The sequence below is a fragment of the Apiospora kogelbergensis genome, assembly GCF_038363985.1.
Source record: "Apiospora kogelbergensis strain CBS 113332 chromosome Unknown utg000002l_segment0_segment0, whole genome shotgun sequence".
NCBI lineage: Eukaryota > Fungi > Ascomycota > Sordariomycetes > Amphisphaeriales > Apiosporaceae > Apiospora > Apiospora kogelbergensis.
Window position 1 is genome coordinate 1,009,891 of NW_027117419.1, and position 24,826 is coordinate 1,034,716.

At 53.0% G+C, this 24,826-nt stretch overlaps 11 protein-coding genes across 11 annotated transcripts; 3 read left to right on the forward strand and 8 right to left on the reverse strand.

The window, feature by feature from the left end:
- Positions 1 to 388: 388 nt before the first annotated feature.
- PG998_003206 (Protein YIP4) lies at positions 389 to 1,471 on the forward strand (the record flags this gene model as incomplete). Its single annotated transcript, XM_066870024.1, has 3 exons — positions 389 to 458; positions 596 to 1,145; positions 1,222 to 1,471. The coding sequence occupies 3 exons, from the start codon at positions 389 to 391 to the stop codon at positions 1,469 to 1,471; spliced, it is 870 nt and encodes a 289-aa protein (XP_066733774.1).
- Positions 1,472 to 1,772: 301 nt separating this feature from the next.
- PG998_003207 (uncharacterized protein) lies at positions 1,773 to 3,362 on the reverse strand (the record flags this gene model as incomplete). Its single annotated transcript, XM_066870025.1, has 1 exon — positions 1,773 to 3,362. One exon carries the CDS (start codon positions 3,360 to 3,362, stop codon positions 1,773 to 1,775), a length of 1,590 nt encoding a protein of 529 aa, XP_066733775.1.
- Positions 3,363 to 4,171: 809 nt separating this feature from the next.
- PG998_003208 (ETC complex I subunit conserved region-domain-containing protein) lies at positions 4,172 to 5,063 on the reverse strand (the record flags this gene model as incomplete). The annotated part of the gene is made up of 3 exons (XM_066870026.1): positions 4,172 to 4,229; positions 4,287 to 4,391; positions 4,498 to 5,063. 3 exons carry the CDS (start codon positions 5,061 to 5,063, stop codon positions 4,172 to 4,174), a joined length of 729 nt encoding a protein of 242 aa, XP_066733776.1.
- An 882-nt stretch (positions 5,064 to 5,945) lies between these two features.
- PG998_003209 (heterokaryon incompatibility protein-domain-containing protein) lies at positions 5,946 to 6,164 on the forward strand (the record flags this gene model as incomplete). Its single annotated transcript, XM_066870027.1, has 1 exon — positions 5,946 to 6,164. One exon carries the CDS (start codon positions 5,946 to 5,948, stop codon positions 6,162 to 6,164), a length of 219 nt encoding a protein of 72 aa, XP_066733777.1.
- A 3,461-nt stretch (positions 6,165 to 9,625) lies between these two features.
- On the forward strand, positions 9,626 to 9,937 carry PG998_003210 (uncharacterized protein; the record flags this gene model as incomplete). The annotated part of the gene is made up of 2 exons (XM_066870028.1): positions 9,626 to 9,787; positions 9,872 to 9,937. The coding sequence occupies 2 exons, from the start codon at positions 9,626 to 9,628 to the stop codon at positions 9,935 to 9,937; spliced, it is 228 nt and encodes a 75-aa protein (XP_066733778.1).
- A 324-nt stretch (positions 9,938 to 10,261) lies between these two features.
- PG998_003211 (uncharacterized protein) lies at positions 10,262 to 11,188 on the reverse strand (the record flags this gene model as incomplete). Its single annotated transcript, XM_066870029.1, has 1 exon — positions 10,262 to 11,188. The coding sequence occupies one exon, from the start codon at positions 11,186 to 11,188 to the stop codon at positions 10,262 to 10,264; it is 927 nt and encodes a 308-aa protein (XP_066733779.1).
- A 561-nt stretch (positions 11,189 to 11,749) lies between these two features.
- PG998_003212 (uncharacterized protein) lies at positions 11,750 to 12,088 on the reverse strand (the record flags this gene model as incomplete). The annotated part of the gene is made up of 2 exons (XM_066870030.1): positions 11,750 to 11,975; positions 12,039 to 12,088. 2 exons carry the CDS (start codon positions 12,086 to 12,088, stop codon positions 11,750 to 11,752), a joined length of 276 nt encoding a protein of 91 aa, XP_066733780.1.
- A 2,206-nt stretch (positions 12,089 to 14,294) lies between these two features.
- Positions 14,295 to 15,634, reverse strand: PG998_003213 (BAR domain-containing protein; the record flags this gene model as incomplete). Its single annotated transcript, XM_066870031.1, has 4 exons — positions 14,295 to 14,462; positions 14,564 to 15,246; positions 15,284 to 15,408; positions 15,600 to 15,634. 4 exons carry the CDS (start codon positions 15,632 to 15,634, stop codon positions 14,295 to 14,297), a joined length of 1,011 nt encoding a protein of 336 aa, XP_066733781.1.
- Positions 15,635 to 16,214: 580 nt separating this feature from the next.
- Positions 16,215 to 16,520, reverse strand: PG998_003214 (uncharacterized protein; the record flags this gene model as incomplete). The annotated part of the gene is made up of 1 exon (XM_066870032.1): positions 16,215 to 16,520. One exon carries the CDS (start codon positions 16,518 to 16,520, stop codon positions 16,215 to 16,217), a length of 306 nt encoding a protein of 101 aa, XP_066733782.1.
- A 1,505-nt stretch (positions 16,521 to 18,025) lies between these two features.
- Positions 18,026 to 18,832, reverse strand: PG998_003215 (uncharacterized protein; the record flags this gene model as incomplete). The annotated part of the gene is made up of 2 exons (XM_066870033.1): positions 18,026 to 18,340; positions 18,398 to 18,832. The coding sequence occupies 2 exons, from the start codon at positions 18,830 to 18,832 to the stop codon at positions 18,026 to 18,028; spliced, it is 750 nt and encodes a 249-aa protein (XP_066733783.1).
- A 1,304-nt stretch (positions 18,833 to 20,136) lies between these two features.
- Positions 20,137 to 22,906, reverse strand: PG998_003216 (uncharacterized protein; the record flags this gene model as incomplete). Its single annotated transcript, XM_066870034.1, has 2 exons — positions 20,137 to 21,053; positions 21,112 to 22,906. The coding sequence occupies 2 exons, from the start codon at positions 22,904 to 22,906 to the stop codon at positions 20,137 to 20,139; spliced, it is 2,712 nt and encodes a 903-aa protein (XP_066733784.1).
- Between the last annotated feature and the right edge of the window lie 1,920 nt (positions 22,907 to 24,826).

The window sequence follows — 24,826 nt, forward strand, 5'->3', positions numbered from 1 at the left end:
GAAATGGAAAGTGAAAATGGTGAAGCCGGTGGATAGAGAGATATCGCACTCCAGGGGTCGAGGGTACGTACCTCGTCAACTAAACGAACGTAGCTGCCATCAATCGACGCTGTCGCATCACACACGCAAAGGAGCTTGGACCATGTCGATCCCTGTTAGCTGCGTCAACCTCCAAACGAGGCAACGTGGAAAGTTGCGGTTGAGAGGCTGCTATTGTCACCATCTCCATTCAATCAGTTAAGCCGCCATACACTTACAGGGCAACTCGTTCTGATAACTCTCGACTGGGCAGTGTGGTCAGAAATCTCTTGATATCTTTACGACCAGCAAATACTCCAACCCACTGGACTTCTCATCCTCGCACCCAAGACCGCCACAACCACCCACGATGGCTTCCACGTCGAATCACCAATACCAAAGCCCCGAGATCGAGGACGATCTGATTGACCCCGATGATGGTACGACACGGTTATAATCTTACTTTTAGTGTTTTGACACCCATGGGACCAAGCTAATTTGCTCCTGCTCTTCCTCTCTCCCTGTAGCCGACCTCAACGACTTCGATGATCCCCTCGCCCGCAACGAATCCCGCCAGCCCCTGACAGGCAACATCGGCACCTCGTCGTCGTCAGGCGGCGGCCGGCCCTCAATGAGCAGAGCTGGACGTCGCGGATCGGCGGCGAGGACCGCAGCGCGCCCGTCAACACGATCGACGAGACGGTGTGGGAGACGCTGCGGCGCGACCTGCTGGCCGTCTGGTCCAAGATGCGCGAGGTCCTGTACCCGCGCTACCTGTTCGGGGGCACCATGTTCGACAGCGCCGAGGGCGGCAGCGTCGGCGGCGGCCTGCGCGGCGTCTACGCGAATCTGCGCGGCGCCGGCCTCTCGGGCGCCCGCGAGGAGCTCGCCGGGCTCGCCGGCCGCGTCATGGACCCCGAGGCCCTCCTCAACCAGAGCAACATGAGCCCCGGCCTCCGCGACTGGGACATGTGGGGGCCCCTCATCTTCTGCCTGCTCCTCAGCCTGCTGCTCAGCTTCCGCGCCAAGGACGACCAGAAGGATGTTGTCTTCAGCGGTGTCTTCGCCATGGTCTGGATCGGCGAGGCCGTCGTCACGCTGCAGATCAAGCTGCTGGGCGGTAACATGTGAGTAGTGACTGACATATAACGAAAGAGTGCGAAAACGCAGCGTTTGCTAATCAGTTACCCTGCCCTACGATAGATCCTTTGCGCAAAGTGTCTGCATCATCGGCTACACCCTCTTCCCGCTCGTCATCGCCGCCCTGCTCTCGGCCCTCTCGATCCCCGTCGTGGTCCGCATACCCGTCTACATCGTGCTGATTGCGTGGTCGCTGGCGGCCGGCGTCAGCATCCTGGGCGGGAGCGGCGTCGTCAAGAACCGGGTCGGCATCGCGGTATACCCCTTGTTCGTATTCTACCTGGGGCTGGGCTGCCTCTGCTTCATCAGCTAGATAGCAAAGAGAGAGGAAAAAGCAAAGAACGAGGAGAGAGAAGAGGGAAAGGAGGCTCGAAAAAAGGAAGTCACAGAAGCTCCCTTCACGAGAGTGTACAAAAGGCCTGGCCTGGATGGCGCAAAGTTATCTGAATTAGACGAGTTTGTATTCCTAGATATCACACAGATGAACCAACGAGAAAACTAGTTCTAAGTCCTCACTTGGTCTGTTGATATTTTGGTGATATGGTGCACTTTTTAACAGCACTAGCGACTATACTACTATATGTGTTTATACAAATTTCGGGGCATGAATAACCCTAATCATCATCTTCCTCATCTTCATCGTCATCATCGCCTTTTGCGAATACATGCACCCAGTCCTCCAAAATAATAGGAGGGCGCTCCAGCATCTTCCGGAAGAAGCGCCGGGCCTTCTCCATCTCGGCCTCCCTCAGCCGGTTCGCCGCCCGCTCCGCCTCCGTCCTCGCGTACTTGCGCATCGACTTCGGCGGACCATAACCTCGTCGCCGCCGTTTCCTCGATTGGCTGTTTTCGTCCCGCGCCGCCGCCACCTTCTCCACGAAAGAGTACGGCAGGTGCAGCTCGCCGACGACCAGGGACAGCAGGCCGCGCAGCCGCAGCAGCTCGCCGTGCGTCCCGTAGGGGCGGTTCTCCATCTGCTGGTCCATGCGCGCGGCGAGCTGCTCGGCGGCGGCGCGCGTCCGGGCGCGGATCCTGTCGCGCGCGCGGTGGCGGCGCGCCTGTCTTGCGTCTTCGCGGCGGCGGAGACGGCGGGTTTCGCGGTCCTCTCCGTTTTGATCGTCGTCGCCTTCTTCATCGTCGTCGGAAAAGGGATGGCCGGGCAGCGAGTTGCTGCTTCTGTCCCCTTCTGAGTCGCCACCGTCCTCGTTGTCGTCCTCGTCGTTGTCCTCCGCGATCTTACGCCTGCGCATGGCCCTCTCGTGCTGGGCCACCAGGTTGTGCATCTCGATGTCGAAAAGCCTCGGCCAGAAGTGTAAGGCGCTGGTCATGTGCGGCCGGTGCTGGTCGTAGGGATAGTGTTGAATAAACCCCACGAGGTATTCCCTGACTCTGCCGAGGTTGGCCACAGAGCAGTCCCAGTAGTCCGGTCGTGGCCGCAGAATCATTGTTATTGCTTCATCCGCTTTCTCCTCCTCCTCGACATCGGGTATGATGTCAACTTGCTGCTGCTGCTGCTCGCCTTCCCGCAACAAGATCTCGAGGCCAAGTTCCCAGAAGCCTTGCGCCCGAGGATCGAAATCTTGGGTTCCGGTGAGGATATCAAAGATCCGCGTGGCCCCGGGGATGTCGCCGTTGTATAGTAAGTTGTGCAAGAGGGCTACTGCTGTGTTGGTGGCCGTCATTCGTGCCGAGTTCATCTGGATCCCATCCTCTTCGCCGCCATTGCCGTGTTCTTTTTTCTCGTCTTTGCCAGGATGGTCCGATAGATCCGTATCGACATCCGCTTCCGAGCCACTAGTCAGCGCCTTCCTACCTTTCTTCCTGTTGCCTCCTCGCTTGAGCGAGAACTCGTTGGTGAAAGGGATGGCCTTGTGGGGAAATTTGGGGTAAAGTTGAGACGGAAGCTCTTCCTCGGGATCGAGACCTGCCACTCTCATTTGGCGTAATGTATCTGGCGAGTAGGATCGCGGGTTAATAGAGTCAACGTGTCGTCTAGACGACGATGATGACTGCGTCCCAGACGGGGTGGAAGTGAATATTGCCCCGCGGTTGTTGCTTCCACCAGCACCACGCCCACTGCTGGCGGCATCATCATCTGTGATTCCATCTTCTGCCTCGACGTCTGTCCGTCTGCGCTTAGTCCGCCGCGATTTGTTGGCGCCCAAACGATAGGCTGGTATAGGAAGGGCAAATGGGCCACTCATATTTTCCAATCCTAGTGGTTTCTTGTGTAAATGAATGAAAGCTTGGTCTATCGTTCATTGACCTCCTGTGAGCTGCATTATCCCGCGCTTCCCTTAGAGAGTAAACCGTTTACTTAGGAACCAGGGGTTGAGTCGTATGCAAAAAGAAGCTTCAATTTGGCATTGGCTCGTGAGAGAGTGAAAGAACCTGGACGACAAGACCAATGCGCTAATGCAGACTGCGGCTCGTCCCGCTCTTCAGGCGTCCCTAGAGAACACCAAAGATGCAGCCCTTCAGCGGCATTGAGAAGTTGAGGCATCATTGAGTGATAAATCAAGAAAGAATTATTGGCACAAAATCATGCCAGCACAAACTTACTGCAGTTTCCACCGGTTATTTATTGTGAGTGATGCACCAACAAGAAACTTATCAAAGTGGGGCCCACAGCCTAAACAGCCAACTTATGATACTCACCTACAAAGCCTCGCGCTCTCGATGCCAATAAGAAAGCTGTATTACAGTACTTTCTTCTATGAATCAAGGATAGCCCCATTCAACTACCACTGAATTTGGGTAATCTTGGACCCCAATCGGCAGCTTAGGAAAGAGATGGGACATAGATCACGAAGAGTCACATCACAATTGGGGTCAGGCCATGATACTGGCTTGTGTGGATGCTTATTGCCCAGCCATCAAGGGCCTTTTTGTCGTCCATCTCATCTAGCGAAGCCCTCTCTATGTGCAATGGCCCGTCATACTGTACACTGCCTTGTGGCCAGGATGCCCAGATTAATGTTCCAGCTAGCCTCAACGTTCATGTTGATATTTCCTAGCGCTCGAAATAGGTCCATTGGCCCTCGACTGGCTTCTCCTCGAGGGGCTCCCATCTGCAAATGACGTTAGTACATGCATTTGCATGTTATGTGGGACAATAGGAAACTTACACCTTGGCCTCCAGCATCGTGTCCACGAGCTTGAGTTCGCTTTGTGCCATCTCAATGACCTCCTCGATCAAACCAGCACCAATCTTCGTCTCGATCTCCTCAACCCTATTAGAAGAGAGAAATTCCCACATTAGTAAATCGTAGTACACTACTCGTTGTTTGCTGGCCCATGATTTCGGATATAGGATATGTAAAATTGTATGGGACGTACTGGTCAGCGGTCAACTGGGGCTCGGCCTCCCACTTGACCTTCTTGCCCGTGTCCATGGGCTGGCGCTCGAAGATGAGCTCCTGGTCGGCGCGCTCGGCCTCGGAGCGGGGCCCCTCGAGCTCGGCGCCCTCGTCGATCTCGCCGTCCCACTCCTCGTTGCGAATGTCCTTCTCCTGGGGCGCGTGGCGCAGCATGTACGTCTGTCCGCCGCGCTGGACCACCTGCATGCGGGCGCCGTCACGCGCGGCCCGGTTCTCGATCTTGAAGCCGTCCGGGTGCTGCTCGAGAATCTTCTGCGCCCGCGCCGCCCACTCGGCGTGTCCCGGCGGCTCCGCGGCCTCGATGATGGACATGCGGTGCTTGGTCAGGGCCTCGATGGACTGGCGGTACAGTGACGTCTCGGGCGCCTTCTGGATCTTCTCGAGCGTCGTGTTGTAGAGGTACAGCAGGGTCGAGCGTGGAGATGTGGCCGTGTACAGGCCCGTCAGGCCCGTCGGGTTGCCCGCATTGAGGTAGCGGGTGGCGGCCGGCTTGACGTCGGCCAGGAGTCGCAGTGTCCGCCGCATCTTGTGGTTCGGGGGTCGTTCAATTGGCCTTCAATTGAGCTGGGGGAAGAAGGAAGGTGGTGTCGTCGTCGAGGGTTTTGCGTTCGCCCGGGCCGCGGAAATTCGTCGGTAGCTAGCTTGGATGGTTGAGGGACGTCAGGACTGAGAGCTTGGACCATCAGTTGCAGCCGCCCACGTGAATCCTCTCAGCCACTCTTTCTATTCAATTGTGGCTAATGCAAGACCAACGGCTTCCTCTTCCACATTGAAAAGTATCCCTCCAGCAATTGCAACAATTTGTGTAATAAAATTTAGGTATATAGTTGTATCGGTGTAGTTAGATTTCTATCCACATCGAGCATGCGTTGAAGAGTGATGGGCGATGGTAAGTGAGGCCAGTGTCTACCGAGTTTTTGAACACTTGCTGTTTCCCAGTGTGGCTGTATATTTCGACATAGGAAGGGGGGTTAGACCATTCCTCGGCATATATCCAATGTATGGTAAACACCCTGTCATGCTTAAATCACTTCAGGGTTGCCTTGTATTACCAATAAATTCCAAATGCCTATCTTGGAGGGTTTCTGGGTTGTGAGTCAATCTCGTCAGCGCCTTCAGGATTTTGTGTAACGTTGTACTTACTTGGGGGTCCTTTGGTTAGTTGAGGGGAGCCTCGTCTGCTTTTCCTCCTTCACTATCGAGTCAATCGCCCACATAGCCATCGTCAAGTTTACTTTGCCAGGGTCTGAAAGCCTCACTCGCCCCATTTGTGTCTAGTTCTGAGCATTGTGGCGGCTGTACTCGCCCTGATCTCGAACCAACTTGCCAACCCTTTAATTGAACACCACTTCTCACTTCCTCGCCTCCCACATGACCAACCTGTAATAGAGAAGTAAAGCGAACACCATGCGGCTGCTTAATACAAGAACGCTGGAGATCCATGAGTTCCCCGGCGACAGCGACGAGAAGTACGCGATCCTCTCGCATAGGTGGAGAGAGGATGAATGTGACCTTCAGCATATGTCAATGCCAGACGTCGTGTTGCGCAAAGGCTATGACAAGATCAAGTTCTGCTGCGAGCAAGCTCTTAAGGATCGTTTGGATTGGGCATGGGTTGACACGTAAACACTTCAGGGCTCCTGGGCAAACTAAGGACGCTTATAACTAACAGCCTCTATAGTTGCTGCATCGACAAGACAAGCACGGCTGAGCTGTCCGAGGCCATCAACTCTATGTTCCGTTGGTACCAAAACGCCCAAGTCTGCTACGCGTATCTGGATGACGTTACAGACCTCGACGGGCTAGGGGAGAGTTTTTGGTTCTCACGTGGTTGGACGCTGCAAGAGCTGATTGCTCCCAAAATTGTGTGGTTCTACTCTTCCTCTTGGGCGTACCTGGGCTCCAAGGTCGACCTCGCGGCTCAATTGCACAACTACACCGGAATAGAGCAGTCCGTTCTGTCTACCGGTCGCTTTGATCATGTCTGCATAGCCCACAGAATGGAGTGGGCTGCCAAAAGAAAAACCACTCGCATTGAGGACCAAGCCTACTGTCTCCTGGGGATCTTCGATGTCAATTTGCCGCTTATATACGGCGAAGGCAAAAAGGCATTTCTGCGACTTCAGCAAGAGATTGTGAAAGTCCATCCTGACGACGAGACGTTATTCGCATGGGGGCTGCCTGAGCATACCCGTCTTTACGACGATGTGATACCTGGACCATTGCAGACGTACGGTATGTTTGCTTCATCACCCTCTGATTTCATCAGAGGGCACGAAATCCGGCACACCGGTGGTCTACAGCCATTAGAGTTGTCAACGATTTACGGCAATGGTCTCAAAGGGAGATTTACGGTATTACCTTTGGAACACGTCGATATTGTCATTCTCAAGAACAGCGTTACTCGCTACGAGAACGATGGCTTCACGGTATACGTAGGCATTGTATTGCATAAATGGACCTCTGGGAACTGGGCGCGAGATAAGTCACTTGTCCTTGTGCCGGCGAGACAGACATCCATGTTCAAAGTCATGGATATAATCATCAGGGAGCCAAGACCGCTTCATTTCCATGATCAACCCACAAGCCTCAGCCTAATATGCCTTCCCGGCAAAAACGATGGCTCCGTCGTAAACGGCAACTTCGTCGTAAACGATAACTTCGTCGTAGACGAAGTTTATTGCCTCCCGCACGCCACCTACATACAAGAAGAACAGCGAATAACGTTTCCAATCGGGAGGGAAGGACCCCACGGTGCAGTCTTCTTTAAGCCAAGAGTTTATGAGGAGAAAGGGTATGACTTCCCAATCGCCATCGTGCTGACTTGTGATGGTAGCCATGAGTATGGTTTCGTTCCCATCATTGGCACCGAAAACCCCGATGGCTGCTTCCATCGAATAGCTTATGAAGATTGGGAATTAGCCATGCGCAGCATGACAAAGGAGCAGCTGAAAACCCGACTAGGCGAAGGCCGTGAGTGCGTATCCATCTGGAATCAGCAAAAAGTCGGTATCGAGCCATTGTATCACAGAGACGTCGAGGCCGATCGCCTGGAAGATATCATTGTCAGCCCTGCAGCTTATACGTATAAGTATTATGGTAGGAAGCTGAAGCGGGCCGACGCTACCTGGAAAACGGAGCGCCGGACTGTACAAGAGACATGGCTAGGTGCGTTGGTTGTTGGTACCTATACTGGACCACTGGATTTCGTTGATACGACAACATACGTGTGCTTCCAATTCCTCGAATATAGGCCCACCGGCGTCGAGTACACAGGGAGGCCTGGAGCAGGTCGCTCAATAAACTCAAGAGAAATCCCAACAATCAATAGGCAAGAGGCGCAGGATGAGTTTCTGGCAGAAGTTAAGAAGCGCCTTCGCTCTTGGTGGCTGATGAAAGAGCTCAAATGGTTTGAAGAGAAGTCTGAAGAGCTTTAGCCCACCATACTCAAGGAGCCAGTCAGGTCAGGCTTATGAATGGATATCGCAGCTTGGGGGATTGCCTGCATGTATACGTGGGAGTGTCGCACTTGTTTATGATCATTGATAGAGGTGTGTATCTGAAAGCCCAGAAACGCCGGCGGAGGAGGGTCCCCTATTGTAGCAACAATAGGTACAGCCCCTCTCGAGGGAACTCTGGCGACGACGATCCCGTTTACCGAACGACCAGAAAGATGTTGATGTGCTGTAGCAATTAGCAACGAGGTCGTTATTGGTTATATCGAGCTCGGAGCAAGGAAGAAAGCAAGAAAGAGAGATAAGAACACCAAGGTAGACACGCGATGCTAATAGAACCAGATTGGTTTTGTCATCTTGCGCGAGCTTCCTAAGCGACTCAAGGCCACCCTGACAAGAGTCCACACACTTCAAGCTCTTGCGCAGAGGCTCTCAGGACAATTTGAGAGTCCAGATCAGACGCCCTTTCGACAGAGCAATCGATGGCCTCCGCCAAAGCTTGAATACTGGATTTGCAGTACACAATGATGAGGTCAGATCTGCGGCACCGCTAACGATGAAGCTTACCGGACGTAGGACCCCGGCCGTCTGCGTGGCGTCGTGGGAGGCCCTCAGCTCTGGAAACATCAAGAGGTGTGCTGGAGCATACGAGGCCACGAGTTGGTGATTCTTCACACAACGTGGCATTCGTCGTATGTTGCTTCATGCTTTAGTCAACACCAGCATATAGCGATTAGCTCTGTTCCTCAAACAGCAACAACTTACCTATTTTTGGAAATCAGAATACGATACACTAGAAAGGTTTCTCTGATTCGTGTTAAACTCCGCGTACGATCGGATGTTGTCATCGGACACTACCGATGGCATGATGCGGCTGACAGGGCTGAACGACAGCTCAGAAGGCAGAGCAAAGGCGGGGAAGCCTTCCTGCTTGTTGCTATATCGCAGCTGCCAGAAAGCCGAGAGTTGGTGCTAATATTTTAGTTTCTCGGGGCATATCTCGTATAGAGGCTGTGTATGCCAAGTAGTGCTGACCTGGTTTCGGAAGCCGGCTGCGGTAGCTCTCCATGGTATTGGTTCCCGCATTCTTGGGTGGCTTTTGAACGGGCCAATTGGCACGATGAAACGACACATCGGAGGGCTACGTAGGGGCTTCTAAGCTGAGAATAGCATGCTGCAACTCAGCCCCGGGCAAGCAAGCAGGCAGACGACGACAACATCTGCCACGCCCGAGCTTAGATGGTGTGCCCTCCAGCCTCAACACCAAGCTGATGAATGACCCGACCTTACGAACGAATATGGCTGACCTTACACCGAGACGCCGACTTGAGATAGCATACGTTGCAAGTCACCGAGGACGCCGGACAAAGCAATAGCAGTGGACAACATTGCTTGCGGTAATACGAGGTGTAACCACGAGACCTGTGAGAAAAGACCTGTAAGAGAGATTGATAGTGCTTTCCGAGGTTTAGAGATGTGAACAGTGAACATATAAATACCCCTATGATCACCCTCGGAGTGGGAGTCTGGAGATAGCATCCTCATCCTCATCCTTCACAGGCATCCTGCTCCACTACTACAACCTATTCACAACACATTTTCCATCCCAAAAACCCCTTTCTATCTACCAAAATGCAGTTCCTCACCATATTCGCCCTGGCCGCCACCACCGTCCTGGCTCTGCCCTCGGACAATGTCGACGCCCGCAACTACCCCTCGTGCACGCCGCCCCAGTACCAGTGCAAGGGCGATGCCTCGGGCTGGCTCGTCTGCAACGTCGATGGAACCTGGCTGGTAAGTTGACCGTCATCATCGTCTTGGTGTGCTGGAAGTGCCGGAATCATGTGAGCAGCTCGCTAATATCTCCTCGCTTTCTAGGATGGCGGTGCCTGCCCCAAGGACACCACCTGCAAGCCCATCAACAACTTGCCTTACTGCACTTAGAAACTTCATTGACAGGACTGCCTGGGAGGGCTTCGAGATCTTGGGTTGAGAGAGAGGTGGTATATGTTGTTGGTATGGTGCTTGCAAGCTTGGAGGAAACACTTTACGCTCCTTACGATAATGATTTAATTGAATTATATGTGGCCACGTCACTTCCTTAGTTCCCTTTATACTTCTGAAGTTTCTTTCTCATATTTCACCTTGGAAAATAGAAATAGTTCCGACGTATAGCAAATTTGAGCGAATTCAGGGGCTGCAGCCCCCAAATACCACCGCATTGATCCCAGCTAGAGGGAGATATGGTATAAACGTAAGAAGCGCTAATCACATTTGCCTTGCCAGAAAGCTCAGCATGCTTTCGCCCAATCCCGCAACCTTCTGCTTCAGGCTCCGTGGTCTGACATGACCGGAGTCCGTTACCCCCTCAGTGCCGCTACCTCCTTCCTTATATGCCCAACGTACGTCTTCGTCATCCTTACCGCACACGCGGACATTTATGTCGCGGCTCTGGGCGAAACACAGAAGGAAGCTAGCGAGGACCGCGAATGCGAGAACTGGCAGCAAGGCACAGGCCCACACGATCATCAGCAGGTCGAAGAGGATCAGATAAAGACTGCTGAGAATTAGCCATTTAGGCAAGTTCGGGTCACGTGCCCACTTCCAATCCTCTCCCACGTTGCTCAAGTGCTGCGGTACCATGGAGAAGGCCATGTATAACATCCCCATTAACAGGAGCGTGGTGACGATCTTGGCCGCCTGGAGGGTCTTCTTGCGCTTATGGGGCGTCATCGTAGCCAAGCGGCCCTGCTCGTGGTGCAGAGATACAAAAGCAAAGATTGAGTAGACCTCCAGATGGGACGACCAGGCGCAAGAGGGGTCGCCAGCAAAGGCCCGGGCGCCGAATGCGACGGCGAAGATAACGAAACACTGTCCGACGAGGTAATGGAAGGGCAACTTTTCGTTGACGGCGGTGACGAACCACGCTTCCCACAGGCTTCCACTCCCATCCAGGACATCGAGAGCTGGCGGCGGTGTGAGACCGTGCAGGTGGAGGTACGCCATGCGGCATATGACTAACACGCAGCCGGAGACGTAGAAGAGGGCGAAGGAACCACCGAACAAGCGGTCCACGAGGGCTCCAGGACGTGTTCTTGGGAGCTGCTGCACGAGAGACAGCAAGTGCAGGCTGGGAGGTTTCGCTAAGGCGTGCCTGCTCTTCAAGGGTATAACTTGTATGTTTTTGAGCGTCATGCTGGTCTAGATTGTCTGCATTTAAGCAGCTTCAAAGAAAAACAGAGAGAAGCTTGGTGAACCTATTCAATGAGAGAAACCCGCGCGGATCGGAGGGTATATCCTGCTCTTAGCCATACTAAGCGTCTGTGGGGGTGGCGTATGCCGCCAGTACGGTGCTCAACCAAATATCTCTCGCATTTGTCTCAGGGGCATCTCTTGGCGACCAACACAATTCAGATTCTCTCCACCATCACGGATCCCAAACGTGATGAACAAACTGGAGAGAAGCGTCGTTATAGTACCAACTCCAGAAAATGGTGCCAACTGCCAGAGTTGCAGGTAAAGGAAAGAAAGAGCCCAGGAATGTAATCTGTGCCATCGAGCCAGCGCTAGTGGCTTGCTCGCTTGTTCCATTCTAGCCGCATCTGTCTGGAGCCCCGTCTGTCTGCCTAGCCCGGGGGTGGTGAGAACGACTTATATAACCTTGACGGCAACATGGGCAATACCTGAAAAAAGTTGTCCCTCAAATATTCTGGTTCAATCACAAGCCCACTTGCTTTAATCATCATGGCATCCCGCTTAAGCGCAGAACTCTGGCAAATCATCTTCTCCGATGTTGTCGGCGCGCCCCGAAACCACACTCGGTACGATCACGAGGTCCAAAAACGCATCCAAGACCTTCTCAGCTGCTGTCTTGTCAGCAGGACCTGGCGATATGAGGCCCAGCGCGTCCTGCAGGAGGTCATCCTCATCAACAACCACGCAGAACTCCAGGCCCGGTTGACCAGTCGCGTGACGGGCCAGGCTAGTGTTCGGCAAATCATGGTGGCAATAAAATGGGCTCGTAACAAACGCGGCCCGGACATACACGAAATACTGGACTTTGAGATGCCTCGTCTGCGGTCGCTGGTGCTGCATGAAGGCATCGAACTACAAAAAGACAGCGAAAGCAAATTGCGTCCAACAGAACTGGCCAATCTCTCGAGACTGCGGGAGCTTACATTGTCCGAACATGGCCAGACGGGTTGTTGGCAACCACTGCTGCTCTCTCTGCCGCGTCTCGAACACCTTCGCCTTAGCCAGGTCGGATGGAGAAAGATGCTGGTAGGCGAACATGAAACTGTTGCGCTCGCGGAGCTGCCACCCTTTAGCCTAAAGTCGCTAGAAATCTCCTCCTGCGACATCTCGTTGGAGCCGTTGAGGTGGTTGCTGGCCAAATCGGCCGAGAGTCTTTGTCGCCTTTCCGTGGAGGAACTGCAGGTCGAATGGGACACACTCATCCACCTCTCTCAAATGCGAGTTGGGGGTCTCTTGCCCAAGGTGCGCCACCTTACCTTCTTTGGGCGCGATACGGCACACTCCAGCTACAGCAAGCATCTCCCAAAGAAGGTTACAGCACCGTTGGCGTGTTGGAGCGGCATCGAATCAACCTATATCCGTGCTGAGGATGGGAGGATGCGCGCTGCTGTCATCAATGGAATTGCAGCCATATCGCCCCCGCCAGTCATCGAGCTAGACGCAAGTCCGATGCAATTCCAGGACCTCAAAGCCGTATTTCGGGTGCGGAAGGCTAAGCTTCAGCCGGGAACCATTCTGCGGCTTATCACGGTATGGGATTGTTGGAGCAGTTGGAAGTACTGGGATGATGAGTATATGGAGGATGCGCAGGACCTTGCGCAAAAATACGGGGTGACTTTGGAGATTGACAAAGTGCCACGCCACGCTTGACGGTCCTCTGTCCTGTTCGACCCAGTGTATGAGACAGCAGGCTGCATTGAACAGTTGAAAGCAGTGCTTGACGAAATGTGAGGATGGCAATAAGACCAATAGCAGCTGATTGTATAGACAAGAGAAAGAAGATATTGTGTCGAGGTTGACTGACACCGATGCCGTTGCGTGATTAGTCGACACTTATTGTGATTATACATAGATAGTCAGGAATCGTTAAACAGCGTCATCCTTGCCTCCCCCAAAAGAAGCAAATCATGCCATCTAAAACGCAGGATATACAGCAACTGATCGTATCCGGTGTGGCCAAGGCCTCGGATTATCCTGGCCTGCTAGAGAAACTATTGGGAAGGTTGCGGGACGGGCACCCCTATCATCCCCAGTAGCAATGACGACGGCGGCGGTAGACACTATTACAGCCGCAGACAAGGAGACAGCGCCGGCTGCTGAGCCAGACAAGTATACCCAGATGTCGGGTAGAGAGGTGGTGTTCCATCAAAGCAGGTCGGATGTATCCGGTTTTTTGAGACGACACCCCTACTACCGACAGCACAGGATCCACCCAGCACCTACAAGCGTGGATAAAATTCTGCTCACTAGTCGTCTGCTTTTCAGAGCAATATAATCCCTCAAATGGCCCTGACTCTCAACAATCAATCACCACCTTGGTGATAGATTCTAGCATTGGTTTGGTGGTGTAGTTGGTTATCACGTCAGTCTAACACACTGAAGGTCCTGGGATCGAGCCCCAGCCGAATCATGTATACAAGAACTCTCCAAGGAGTCTCTCTTTTTGCCATTTTTTCTTGCGCTCGGGGAAGTTTGATTCATGATGGACTGGAACGACAGACAGATAGATCATCACGTCAGTGTAATCTAAAGGTTCCCTAGCTAATTTGTAGATTTACTTTTCTTTCCTTTTACTCTAGCTAAGTATAGCATCACTTATGCGTTTTTATTAATGATCTATATTTTCCTGCTCCCTTGTGCCCTCTATGTATCGCAGTCGAATTATGTTGCTCCAATGCTAATGAGACGGGCTTATGCACACTTGGGTGATTCGTATTATTTTGCGAATGTAATGATGCGTCAAGTGGATTAAGTTAATGGGTTGGGGTAGTTCGGACAGCCTGAGTTTATGACTACAAATTATACCATTAAAATAAAACCAGCATAGTCACCCTTTGGATTGGAATTTCAGATGTCAACACGCATGTGGCGGTTAATACATCAGTAATCAAGTCAATGGGTTGGATTCGGATGTCAGAACAATGTCAATTGATATTTATTTGGTAACCGATCGACCCTGCTTACTCTCCTAGCCTTTCGTGGCTGCTACAGCACTCTGCCATTTTGGGTATATGGATGGGGGAAAGAAGTAGACGACTTTGGACATCTACGAGGCGCTCTCACGGCTCTTGCGGTAGGCGGCTTCCTGCTCCACCTGAAGGCCCTCAATGACAGGAGCGAGCTCGCTGAGGATATCGTAGGCCTTCTTGTGGTACTCAACCTGGGCGGCGATGAGCTCGGCCAAGTTGCGCAGAGGCTCAGGAGTGTCGAGCACCTGCGATTTTGTTAGTACATGTTCGAGATGAAGATATAAGAAAAAAACAATATGCTAGCGAAATCAAATGCGCCGCAAGTGGGTCTGCCGCCATTACTCACGTTCTTCATGACGCTGACGGCCTCCTCGGTCTGGGTGACGAACTCGTCCTCGGCCTTCTCAATCTCCTCCTGGGCCTCGGCGCTGAGCTCCTCGTGATGCTGGTCCTCGCGGGGCGAGGCGGCGGCACCGATCTTCCAGGCGTTGCCCTTGACACGCGACTTGACTGAGTCCAGGGTCAGGCGGGCCTTCTCGACGTTCTTGCGCGCGCGGGTCGCGAACATGAGGTTGGTGTTGAGCGTCGTGTTCCAGCCGGCCAGGTAGCGGCTCTGGATCTGGGCGTCCTGGGCGAGGCGGGACTCGCCGACGCGCTCGCTGGCCAGGGCGTACTTCTCGAGGGCAGTCGCGAGCGGGTCCTCGCCGGCGCCCGTGTGCTGCTGGTGCAGCAGCTGCGACGACGTCAAGCTGGCGCGGGCCAGGGCGTGGTTGAAGGTCTTAGGCTGAGGCTTAGCCGTGGGAGGCGCCGTCAGGGCAGCCTGAGCTTCGGCGGGCGTCGAGGCGGTCGACAGCAGCTGCACCTTCTCGCTGACGGTGCGGCCGAGGTCCGAAAAGGTCTCCTTGATGTTGGGAGGGTAGTCGTAGGCCTCATGCGAGTACTGCGACGTCACCGCCAGCATCTTCTGGTGGACGGCCTTCAAGGCATCGACGCGCTTCTCGAGGTCGATGTAGTCGGGGGAAGTTCGGTCTGGGTGGCAGACAACAAAGATAGCCGTGTCAGTGACCCCGTTGTGTGTCGGGTTGAGAGCTCTGGACAGATAAGCCTACCTTGTCCTCAGCTTGGCCAAGCTGCTCCTTGGTGTACTGGAAGGTGCGCGAGGCAAAGGGGGTGATCTGAGAGCCGATCGAGCTGTTAAAGTCGTCATGGTCAGCAATTGCGAGTCCTCCAGTAGTTCATGGTGATCCATATCGCCAGCCCAGGCAAGCGACAGCTGCTGCGATCGCGAATCGGCCGAGGGGGAGAGAGATAAGACACTCTTCAAATAAAAAAAGCCTCGTAGGTGGGGCAAGACATGGTAGAATCAAGTGAAGAGTACTGACCTCAGGCTGGATCCAAAGGCCTTGAAGTTATCCATGTTGGCGGTATTTCGTGAGTGTAGCGGTATGGGAATGCGGGAGAGATGATGAAAGAAGAAGCTAAGTTGAAACGTCGCCGGTTGAAACTGCGTAACGAAATGAATGGCGCTGCCTGGGTCTTCAATGCTGGCGGGCAGATCAACAAAGTGGTGCCTTGCCTGCCCTGCCTTGCCTTGTTGGTCTTACCTCATTGCTCATTGTAACAGTAGCTCCTGATTGCCTACGCCCCCTACAATTGCCCCCTGTCAGCCTGTATTCTGCCCTGTTGGCAGAGGCATCCACTAAAGCTCCTTACCCCGCCCCAAATACGTGCCTGCAAGCCTGTACATTTAGGTTTCAGTCGCAGGCTTGCTAACTAGTGTGCTAAGACTACCTCCTGGACCTGCTCGGCTGTCTGGTTTAACTTGAAACATCTCCTTCTGTTCATTGCAAGTATGACCTCGCTGTTCGAGATACAGGTGATGTGTTTACACCAATGATTTCTATCGGATTAACTTATGCCGCCGATCCCAGCACAAGTTTCGGAAAGACCGCTGTCGCCAGTCTCGATCTGAGCTACCGCTGTATGTCCCGTAGCACTTACCCGGTGACTTGGGCATGATAGCAGACGCCGGCGTTTACGGGGCCGCTTACACGGGACGTGGCCGCACGGTGTTTCTCATCGCGTTTAACGGCCGCATAGCACCGGCCATCCAGCCTAGTCTGGGGCTCCGCTAGCTCGAGATGATGACGAGTCGCATGCCCAAACTGCAGCTCTTTATTACGGACGCCGACGCCACGTAGCAGCCGTCGGCGAACAACTTGAGGCCCGACACTGGCGCGGAGGTCTAGCTCGGCGGCGCGGGCACCGAGTTGCGAATATGCAGTGCGGAGACCATAGCACATCGGAGGCATCGAGTAGGATTCTTTTCTTTGTTTGTGATGCTTTATTTACGTCTATCTAATTCTACTACCAAATAGCTAATCGGGCCAGCGCATCTAAAGCGGGTAAAGACTTGTTTGCTATACGCCACGCCGTGGCTATTGATCAGATGTACACGGATGGAGTGGTCGCCTTCCGGGCTTCCATGACTCGATGGTAACTCGTATCCGGTGATCCCGCACTTGCTTGCATGCTTTATGAATATTGCCTCATCTTATATATCGTGTCTCGTGCCATGATATTAGTATCTATTTGTGAGTTAGACTCAAATTTTGGAAGACCAAGACGACGCTGCGTCGTCGCTCGGCTGGAGCAATTTGTAGCACACGGCACAGTTCAAGGCAATTCTGGTTGTCGCCAAGCCACTGAGCAACCCCCAGGTGCGCGTCCAGGGCAGGATATGCTAGCAGATATGTTCCAATTGTCGTCTGTCACTCCAAAACTAACTAAGCATACATAAGTCTGTACCCTTTCGCCACACCCAGATAAAAAATTGACCTTCGTAACCTCATCCCCATCTAGACATACGTAGATATGTTTTGGCCACGTTCATTTAGTGTCCCGTCTTGCTGTTGCCATTCTTCAAACCTTCTCCATCCCCGGACAGTTTGAAGAGGTCGTCTTTCAATGTTGTGTCTGTCGTCGTCTTACCACTACTACGCTTCAAGATTCCCACCTTCTTACCCACTGCCGCAGATGGATCCGAAATGAATAGCTTCTTTGCGCCTGGTTTAATGACGCCCGGCCCGTTGTGGTCCTTCCTCAAACCCCTCTCCACGGCCCGGAGTGGGTATGAATTCCCCAACACCTTCTTGGGGTCGCTCTCCACGCCGAAACGCCTGATACGCCTGGACAGCTGGGCTCGTGCCAGCCGAAGCTTGTAAATCTCCCCGGTTTAGAAATTCTCATGTCCGTCACTTCATATATGCGTTTGACGTCTGGGATAGCCAGTCGCCCGTTGGGGCTGGTGGTGATTTTGAACGATGATGATGGCTGCTTCTGGTTGCTCCGGGGGTCTTTGCCCCAAACATCTGGGCTGAAGCGGGAGCTGGCCTGCTTGAACCTCGGGTCAGACCGAGTCGCGAGCCAGAACAATATGACCCAGGCCATGCTGAGGATTATTGTCAGTGGCTCGAGTAACCAGGGCAGTGAATCGAACCACGATTCGACCCAGTTCCATATGTGTATGTATAGCTGGATGGTCTCGTGCTCAGTGCCGGGAATGGAATCACCGTCAGCGAGAGGCTCAGCTGACTTGACTAATGCGGTTTCAGCCGCTCGAAGTGCCCCTATACCATTTTGTAGGTCCAAGATTGCCGCTTCCTCATCAGGGGTGCAGTCAGATTGTTCATTCGATATGCTGAACGTGACCTTCTTCACGGGAGAGGCCTTCGATGGGGTCGCGCATTGTGTTGTCGTTCGCATGCCATTGATGGAATTAGCTTTGTCGGACTGTTCGTTGCTGGAATTACCGTTGGAGTAATCTTTTGGTAGATGTGCCACTGGTAGATGTGCCACTGGTCGGTTTGGCGTCGCTTTCGCTGATCCTGAAAGAGCCTGGAATAGCATTGAAAAAGGTGGGCATGGCTTCCATGGCTCGATCGGCCTCCTGCTTGAGCTTATCCACGCTCATCATGTTCAGTTTCCGGAAATAACTGCTGTCTTTGGTTGGGCGAGCTGACGAGACGATCACCGGAGAGGTCGCAGCACCATCCTGAGGACGAATCCCATTGATCACCTTGCCGTTCAAGTTGGAAGTCTGCAAAGCACCTTGTATGTAGAACTGGAATCATAGAAAGTAAGCAAACGAACTTTTGGATTAAGAGGGGAGTCATCTCACCTTGCTGCTTATTCGTTCCGAATATTGTTTGTAGGTTTCCATGGAGTGGCTATCGCAGAACAGATACAGCCTACAGTTCCACATGTACTCGCCAAGAGGCACGATGATTGTGGCCCGTCTCGAGCAATAGGGGGGATGATACTCGTTGGAGAAGCAGGACTGTTCGATGGTAAATACCGTGTCGTCGTCGGGGCTATCGACGACATGCTCGCCGCGGTGCCGCAAATGCTCGTCGATGAGGGACGGCGTGTACTGGCAGCCGTACAGTAATGGTAGGGCGGCGACGAACCGTTGGTGGAAGGGACAGAGGCATGCCGAAAGGCCGTCTTTTGTGAAGATTCTCGTGGCGGTTTCCATGCAAGTGAATACGGAACACTGATATCTGGTCGACATTACGATCAACTCCAGTGCGGTCTTTTTCTTCCACGGAAACATAGTCTTTGGGGGTCTGCTCGACGCAGTAGCAGTGGTAGCAGATGTGGATTGGCGTGTGTAATTGAGTAAGTAAGGGAGGTAGCGTTGCAAATAGTATGAAGACGCCCAAAAGAATCTCATAAGATACCGGCAGTTTTCTTAGGGGGATAAAGGTGAGGTGTGGTAGTAGACACGTTCTCAAGAGAAGATGCAAGAGTTCGGCTGTTCGAGAGAAGTTACGCCGCAATGGAACCCATTCTGTACCTTGGCAAGTGAACAGCATGTGCCTGCTTCATATTTCAACCGGCGTGCCCCTATTTCTTTGCTTGCGATATAAAGGGACTAGCAACTCTGGGCAAGTGTTAGGAAGGGTCTTTCCAGCCAATTAGCTATGATACTCCCCGTAGCCACAGCATAGAATGGACCAACAGGTCGATCTGTACAATACATTTGTTGTGGTGAGAGGGCGAGCGAACCGTACTGAATGATAAACGTCGAAGGAAGCCACATATCTACAGAACGGGTTTCGATGAAGCAGCCCATGGTCCTTTCGCTCCGATTGTTTGGCTGAATGGATACGAGCAGTGCGACCTCCTGTGCTGCAACTTAGTCCTGCCACTACCTCAAGTTCAATGCATCGGGAATCCCAAGGCCTACATGATTGCTCATCGTAGCTGTCCATGTGCATGCACTTAGGTAATTCAGTTGCGTCGCAACAGAACCGATTCCGTACTTTAGCAAGTCAGCATGTGCCTTGACGCACGCCGCTTCCGCACTTCTTGGATGCATATTCAGCCCCGGGAGAGGAAGTCGCAATATCGCAGTGCAGTACTTGTGGCGATAGATAGGCTGAACTTGGCCTGACAAGCGCGGTGAATCAGTGGGATGAGCCAGGTAGAAGCTGCAGAAGCGTTTGAGATGTTCAGTAAAAGCGAGGATACACGTAGTTTGCCAGTGTCCACCTGTTTGGCAGTGGTGACGATCAAATTTCTGTCTCATTCAGTGATGTAGTCACGTCTTGTAAAATACCAAGGTAAGCACGTATGGCAGATTGCGTAGTCCCATCCGTTTACGCCTGCATTCCTTTGCATCTCAAATCCCGAAATACACATGTGTATCATGCTCCATTCCATGCCCATGCATATGATTGTGCTATTCATGCCAATGCCGATGCTGCCCAGATGGATTATCCTCCAAGTGGCGTCGTCATCTTCATCAATCGTGTCAGAAATAAAGCAAATCCGTAAAGAGGTGGTATGCAGGCCAAAGTACTCAAGGAAACCTTACGCCCCATGCCAATAGTGAATAGGAAAAGAAACAACAGCTCAGAAAAACATCAAATCCTCGTCCTTCCACCCCATCTTGCCGAGAATGGCGTGTGCACTCTTTTCCATGGGCTCAGGCCCACAGATGAGTACCAAATCATCGCCGTCAGGGTCCGCGCAAGGGCCGACCTCCTTCTCCAGAAGCTCCGCGTCGATGCGTCCACGCGGCCCAGTCCAGCTCGCCTCAGGCCGGCTGAGGGTGTGCAGCAGACGGAACCTGTGCTCGTTGCCAGCTATCATTCCGTCCATCTCGGCCTTGAGTAGGATGTCCTCCTCGGCACGGTTCCCATTCAACACCAGACACTGTGTCGGGTCTTCGGCTTCCTTCATCACGGCGCGGAGAACCTGGAAGATAGGGGTGATGCCCGAACCGCCGCAGATCATGATGAACCGCTTCACCTTGCGCTGGACTGCTCCGATGCTGCACATGCCGCGTCCGAGATACTCGAACCGACCGGTGGGCCCCTTGAAATCAACAAAATGACCGATAGGGATTGAATCAAGGGCTTGCGTCATTTTGCCGCCCTTGCGCTCGGGGGTGTCATAGTAGATTTTGACGAGAACGTGCAGCTTCCCTTGCTCGTCGATCTCCGAGATTGGGGTATAGGATCGAATGATGGCTTCGCGGGTCACCGGGTCCCTCAGTCGCATCATGAGGTGCTTGCCGACCGGGAGCCCAGTGGTTTGGGAAGGGTGCTCCAGTTCGAAGGTAAAGGTCTTGGTGTCGCTTGATAGCCGCTTCTTTGCAGACAGAATCGCTTTTGTCCACACCTTCGACTGGAGCAAGGTTGCGCGGGGTCCTTCATTGTCCGCGGCGTTCACGGACGCGACTTCGCCGCTTGAGAGGATCGCTCGGGATACGTCGTCTAGCGTTCCGATGTGGTATTGAGGCAACATAGCCTTGGCGTTTTCACTATCTTTACGACGTGTTAGTATGATATGTCGACAATGTAACATCACAGAGCATGTACTTACGAATAGCTAAAAACTCTTCGCTGGCATCTTGCCCAGCCGCGCCGAAGATTGATGTCGCACCGCCGGGATGCCCTTCCAAGTAACTTGTGCCATCGTATACCTCTCCGTTTATCGCAAACCATGGCTCAGTCTCGCCACTGTGTTGTCGTAACTCATCTATAGTGATGGTCCTCTTGACATCTTTGTTCACGAGGCATATCTCTATCGCAGGCTCCTGCTCGGCAGCAGACGGCTCTTCTCCGTGTACTGTCTCGCCCCAATAGCCGTTGGACAGGTTGCCGCCGGCTTTCTTGACCCTTTCCATCCAACCACCAGGCATCAGTGCCGGCTGGGTTGGGTGCTCAAACCGTAGTTCATGCGCTTCCTTATGGATGACGACCCTGAACCAGGGATTGTTCATCATGCCCAACACACTCCAGTACATATCGCGGGGCTGCACCATCATTGACTCATCCATGGCCCGGACCATAATGTCATCAGCCTGCGCGAGGGAGTCAATTGAGATAGTCAAGTCCCAGAAACACCAGCAGAAACAGCTCTCTCTCCACGACATGTCGAGGCGACCGCCGTAGAGCGTTTCGTCGTCTGATGCTAGTCGATAATCATCTTCGGGGTAGGATATGTTGGCAAGCGACCAAGTCTTGCCCTTGTCGAGTGTGATTTCAACCCTGGTGACACGCTTGCCACCTCCAGCATAGGCGTACCCGCGAACATTGTATGACTTGGCAGTGCCAACGGTAGGCACCTTCTCATTATGTGCAGGGTAGCAGGTGGCACTGTTTGTGTTGAGATCGTAGATGGCATATCTCTCGTCCTTCCATGTTTCTGGCAAGTTGGCGCTCATTTCGGGATCAACCATGGTGGGCAAGACTCGGTTGTCGTATATGTGGTACCAGTTGTCGCTGGGGGCGGCAGTGACGATGATCTTCTTTAACCACTTCACGCTCCGACCACCAATCTGGCCGGGGACGACGACACGAAGAGGCTTGCCATGATCCGGGTGCAGCGCCTCTCCATTCATCTTGTGTGCGACAAGTATACCACGGTTGGGGTCCATTGCCCAGTTGAGCTTGACAGACGTTCCGTAGTAGCCATTTGGCAGCTTGTCTGCGCCTTCGAGGCAAACATACTTTGCCCCTCTTTTCGGCATAGCTCGCTTCAGCAGGTCCCCTATTACCACCCCTGTCCAGAGTGCTGTTGACAACCCAGCAGCGCCCCATGAGAAACCTTTGGTTTTCCTGACGACGTTCTGCTCTTTCCGGCGGTTACCAGCACATACTAGCGTGATGGGGTAGGTGACCTGCTCGTAGTCCTTCAACAGGTCGGCGAGGGTCAACTTGATAGGGTGTTCCACCATGCCTTCGATCGAAAACTCCCAACTCAGGGTTTCGTCGTCTTCCACCTTGGGAACGTGGCCGTGGTTACGGACATAATGTAAATTTTCTGATGTGAGGAAGCCCTCATCGTAGAGCTCGCTCAAGGGTGCCTCCGTATTAAAGGGGTGGACGCCAGTAAGGCGGATGAGCCTTGAGTCGCGCGGAACATGGTTGTCTGGCGTTTTAAAGTCTTCGGGTAGCACTGCGATGTCAGGCCTCGTTTTGGGCGGCAATGGGTATGCCGCAGGCTTGACCGAAGATGGATCGTGACGGCCCTTGACTTCTCGTTCGAAATCTGAATCACTGTCGGAGCTGACGTCTCTCGAGTGCGAAGCCGTTGCCGGTGGCGTTGGGGGCAAAGTCAAAGCTCGTGACGCTTCCTTAGGCAGTGCGTCGGTCGATGATCTCACTGCCTCCATTTTAACGCAAATAAGAACGCAAGCAAATACGCTAGACTGCTGGAGGAGGCTGCACGAGGCTCATATGGCATGGGCATGGGAGTAAGGGATACAGCAGGATCTTGAATTAACAATAAAATGGAAAGACCGAAGTGCTACTGTGAGAGGCAAGCAAAACGCATGGGAGTATTTGCGGAACTGAGCAGAGCAGATCTTTCCAGTCGAAGTGTAAAGGGGGAGCATAATGTAAGTGCAGGCTGTACTGCTCCCCATATGCAAGCAAGGAGTTGCTTTTGGGTTCTTGAACTCAGAATTGCCTCGGAATCGGGGTCTTCCTCTCGATCCACTCGGCCTAGTGAATGTGATCTTCAAGCAGCCGATACGCCCCAATGATCCGACCGAGCCGGGTTGCACGTCGTAAGACCTGAAGCCAGAGCCCTTTCGAGATTTACGTACAGTCCCGTTCGTATCTGCCCACGGGCAGGTGGTAGCTCTCGGAAAAACCGATGACGGGCAGATCTCCGTCCGTCGTGAGCTTCTTCGTATCACCAGACAAGGGTTCAATCAAGACTAATGCCGAGCGAGTGCCTTACTTCACCTAGCATGGTAGCGAGGAGATGCATGTTCTCGGGCGTGGAGGTGGGACGTCGACAGCCTCTCCCGCGGGTGTAGTCGCCACGCATCATGCTATTATGTGCAAAGGTCACGTAAAGGGCCATGGGCAGTCCCGAGTTGGCATCCTTATCTGGGGGCCAAGGGGTGTGGTTATCTTTACCGCCCCTTTGCGCTCTTGCTGGGACCCTGCTAGCGGTTCCCGACGAGGCATTGGCCAATCACGATTCAGGTCCATGTTGATAAGACATGCATCGAACATCTAAGTACGGAGAAGTAAAAATCGACTACTGGAAGAATACCCACTAACTCTTGAGCCGCCAAACGTGTTTCCGACTGCGTCTGCTTCCTTTCGTCTATTTTAATACTCGGCGGTCCCCCGTCGTGAGAACGACTATACTCTTTCACCTCTCTCCCGCTTGCGAGATATCAAGAAGACCTCGTTCACTCTAGTTTCGATTGCCGTCCATCTTCTGCCCCCAAAGGCCACTCAATCACCCACCCACCCACACATATATATGTGACGCAGTCAGCAAGCAGCCAACGGCTAATACCCCGCAAAACATGTCAATTAATCAGATCAGAGCAAGGACCTGATCTGCAACCCAGGCCAATAACGCGAAGTTGAGGTAGTTGCTGCATCGCATGCAAGCTGAACTACCCTCATGACTAGCTGTTAGGTAGGAAATCTGCATTCTGTGGTGGGAGTTGATGTGACAGATGCGCCTCTAAAGTTCTCAATTCTCTGGTTGCTCGTTCGCTCGCTCAATCATCGGAAGTCATCCCCGCCCACTTTGACACTCATAAACAATGATGGGAAGGAGAGGGACGTGGCAAGCGAGCTGCAGCCATATTCACCAGTTAGATATACCCGATACGGGAGATCGGGGATGGCCAAACCATGGTGGTTCGGACGAGTCAAGCCGTCTGATTTGAAGTGATATGGCTCTTCCGAAGCACGTAAGACGGTTCGCTGTCTAAGAAGCGTGCCAAAGAAGTGCATGATTCGTTACAAGGCATCGGCATTGGTGGCAAGAGAGTCAATGATCCCATTGAAATCAAGAATGTGAAGCTCATGACCATTGTTTGCCTTGACGATCATCCACGTATTGGATCCTCATGGATTCCGCAATATCGCCTAGGACTATCCCATCCCAAGGGCATCTACCAACATGAGGAGACCGGATGGGAGTATGATACGCAGGTGTGCTGATTAATACCCATGTGGGATAATCCTTATAGATGCGTGCCTGGTGTGCCAATTATCATATCCAACAGTTACTGTCAACACAGCTTGGACCAGCATCACCACTCTATCAAGGTAGCAAA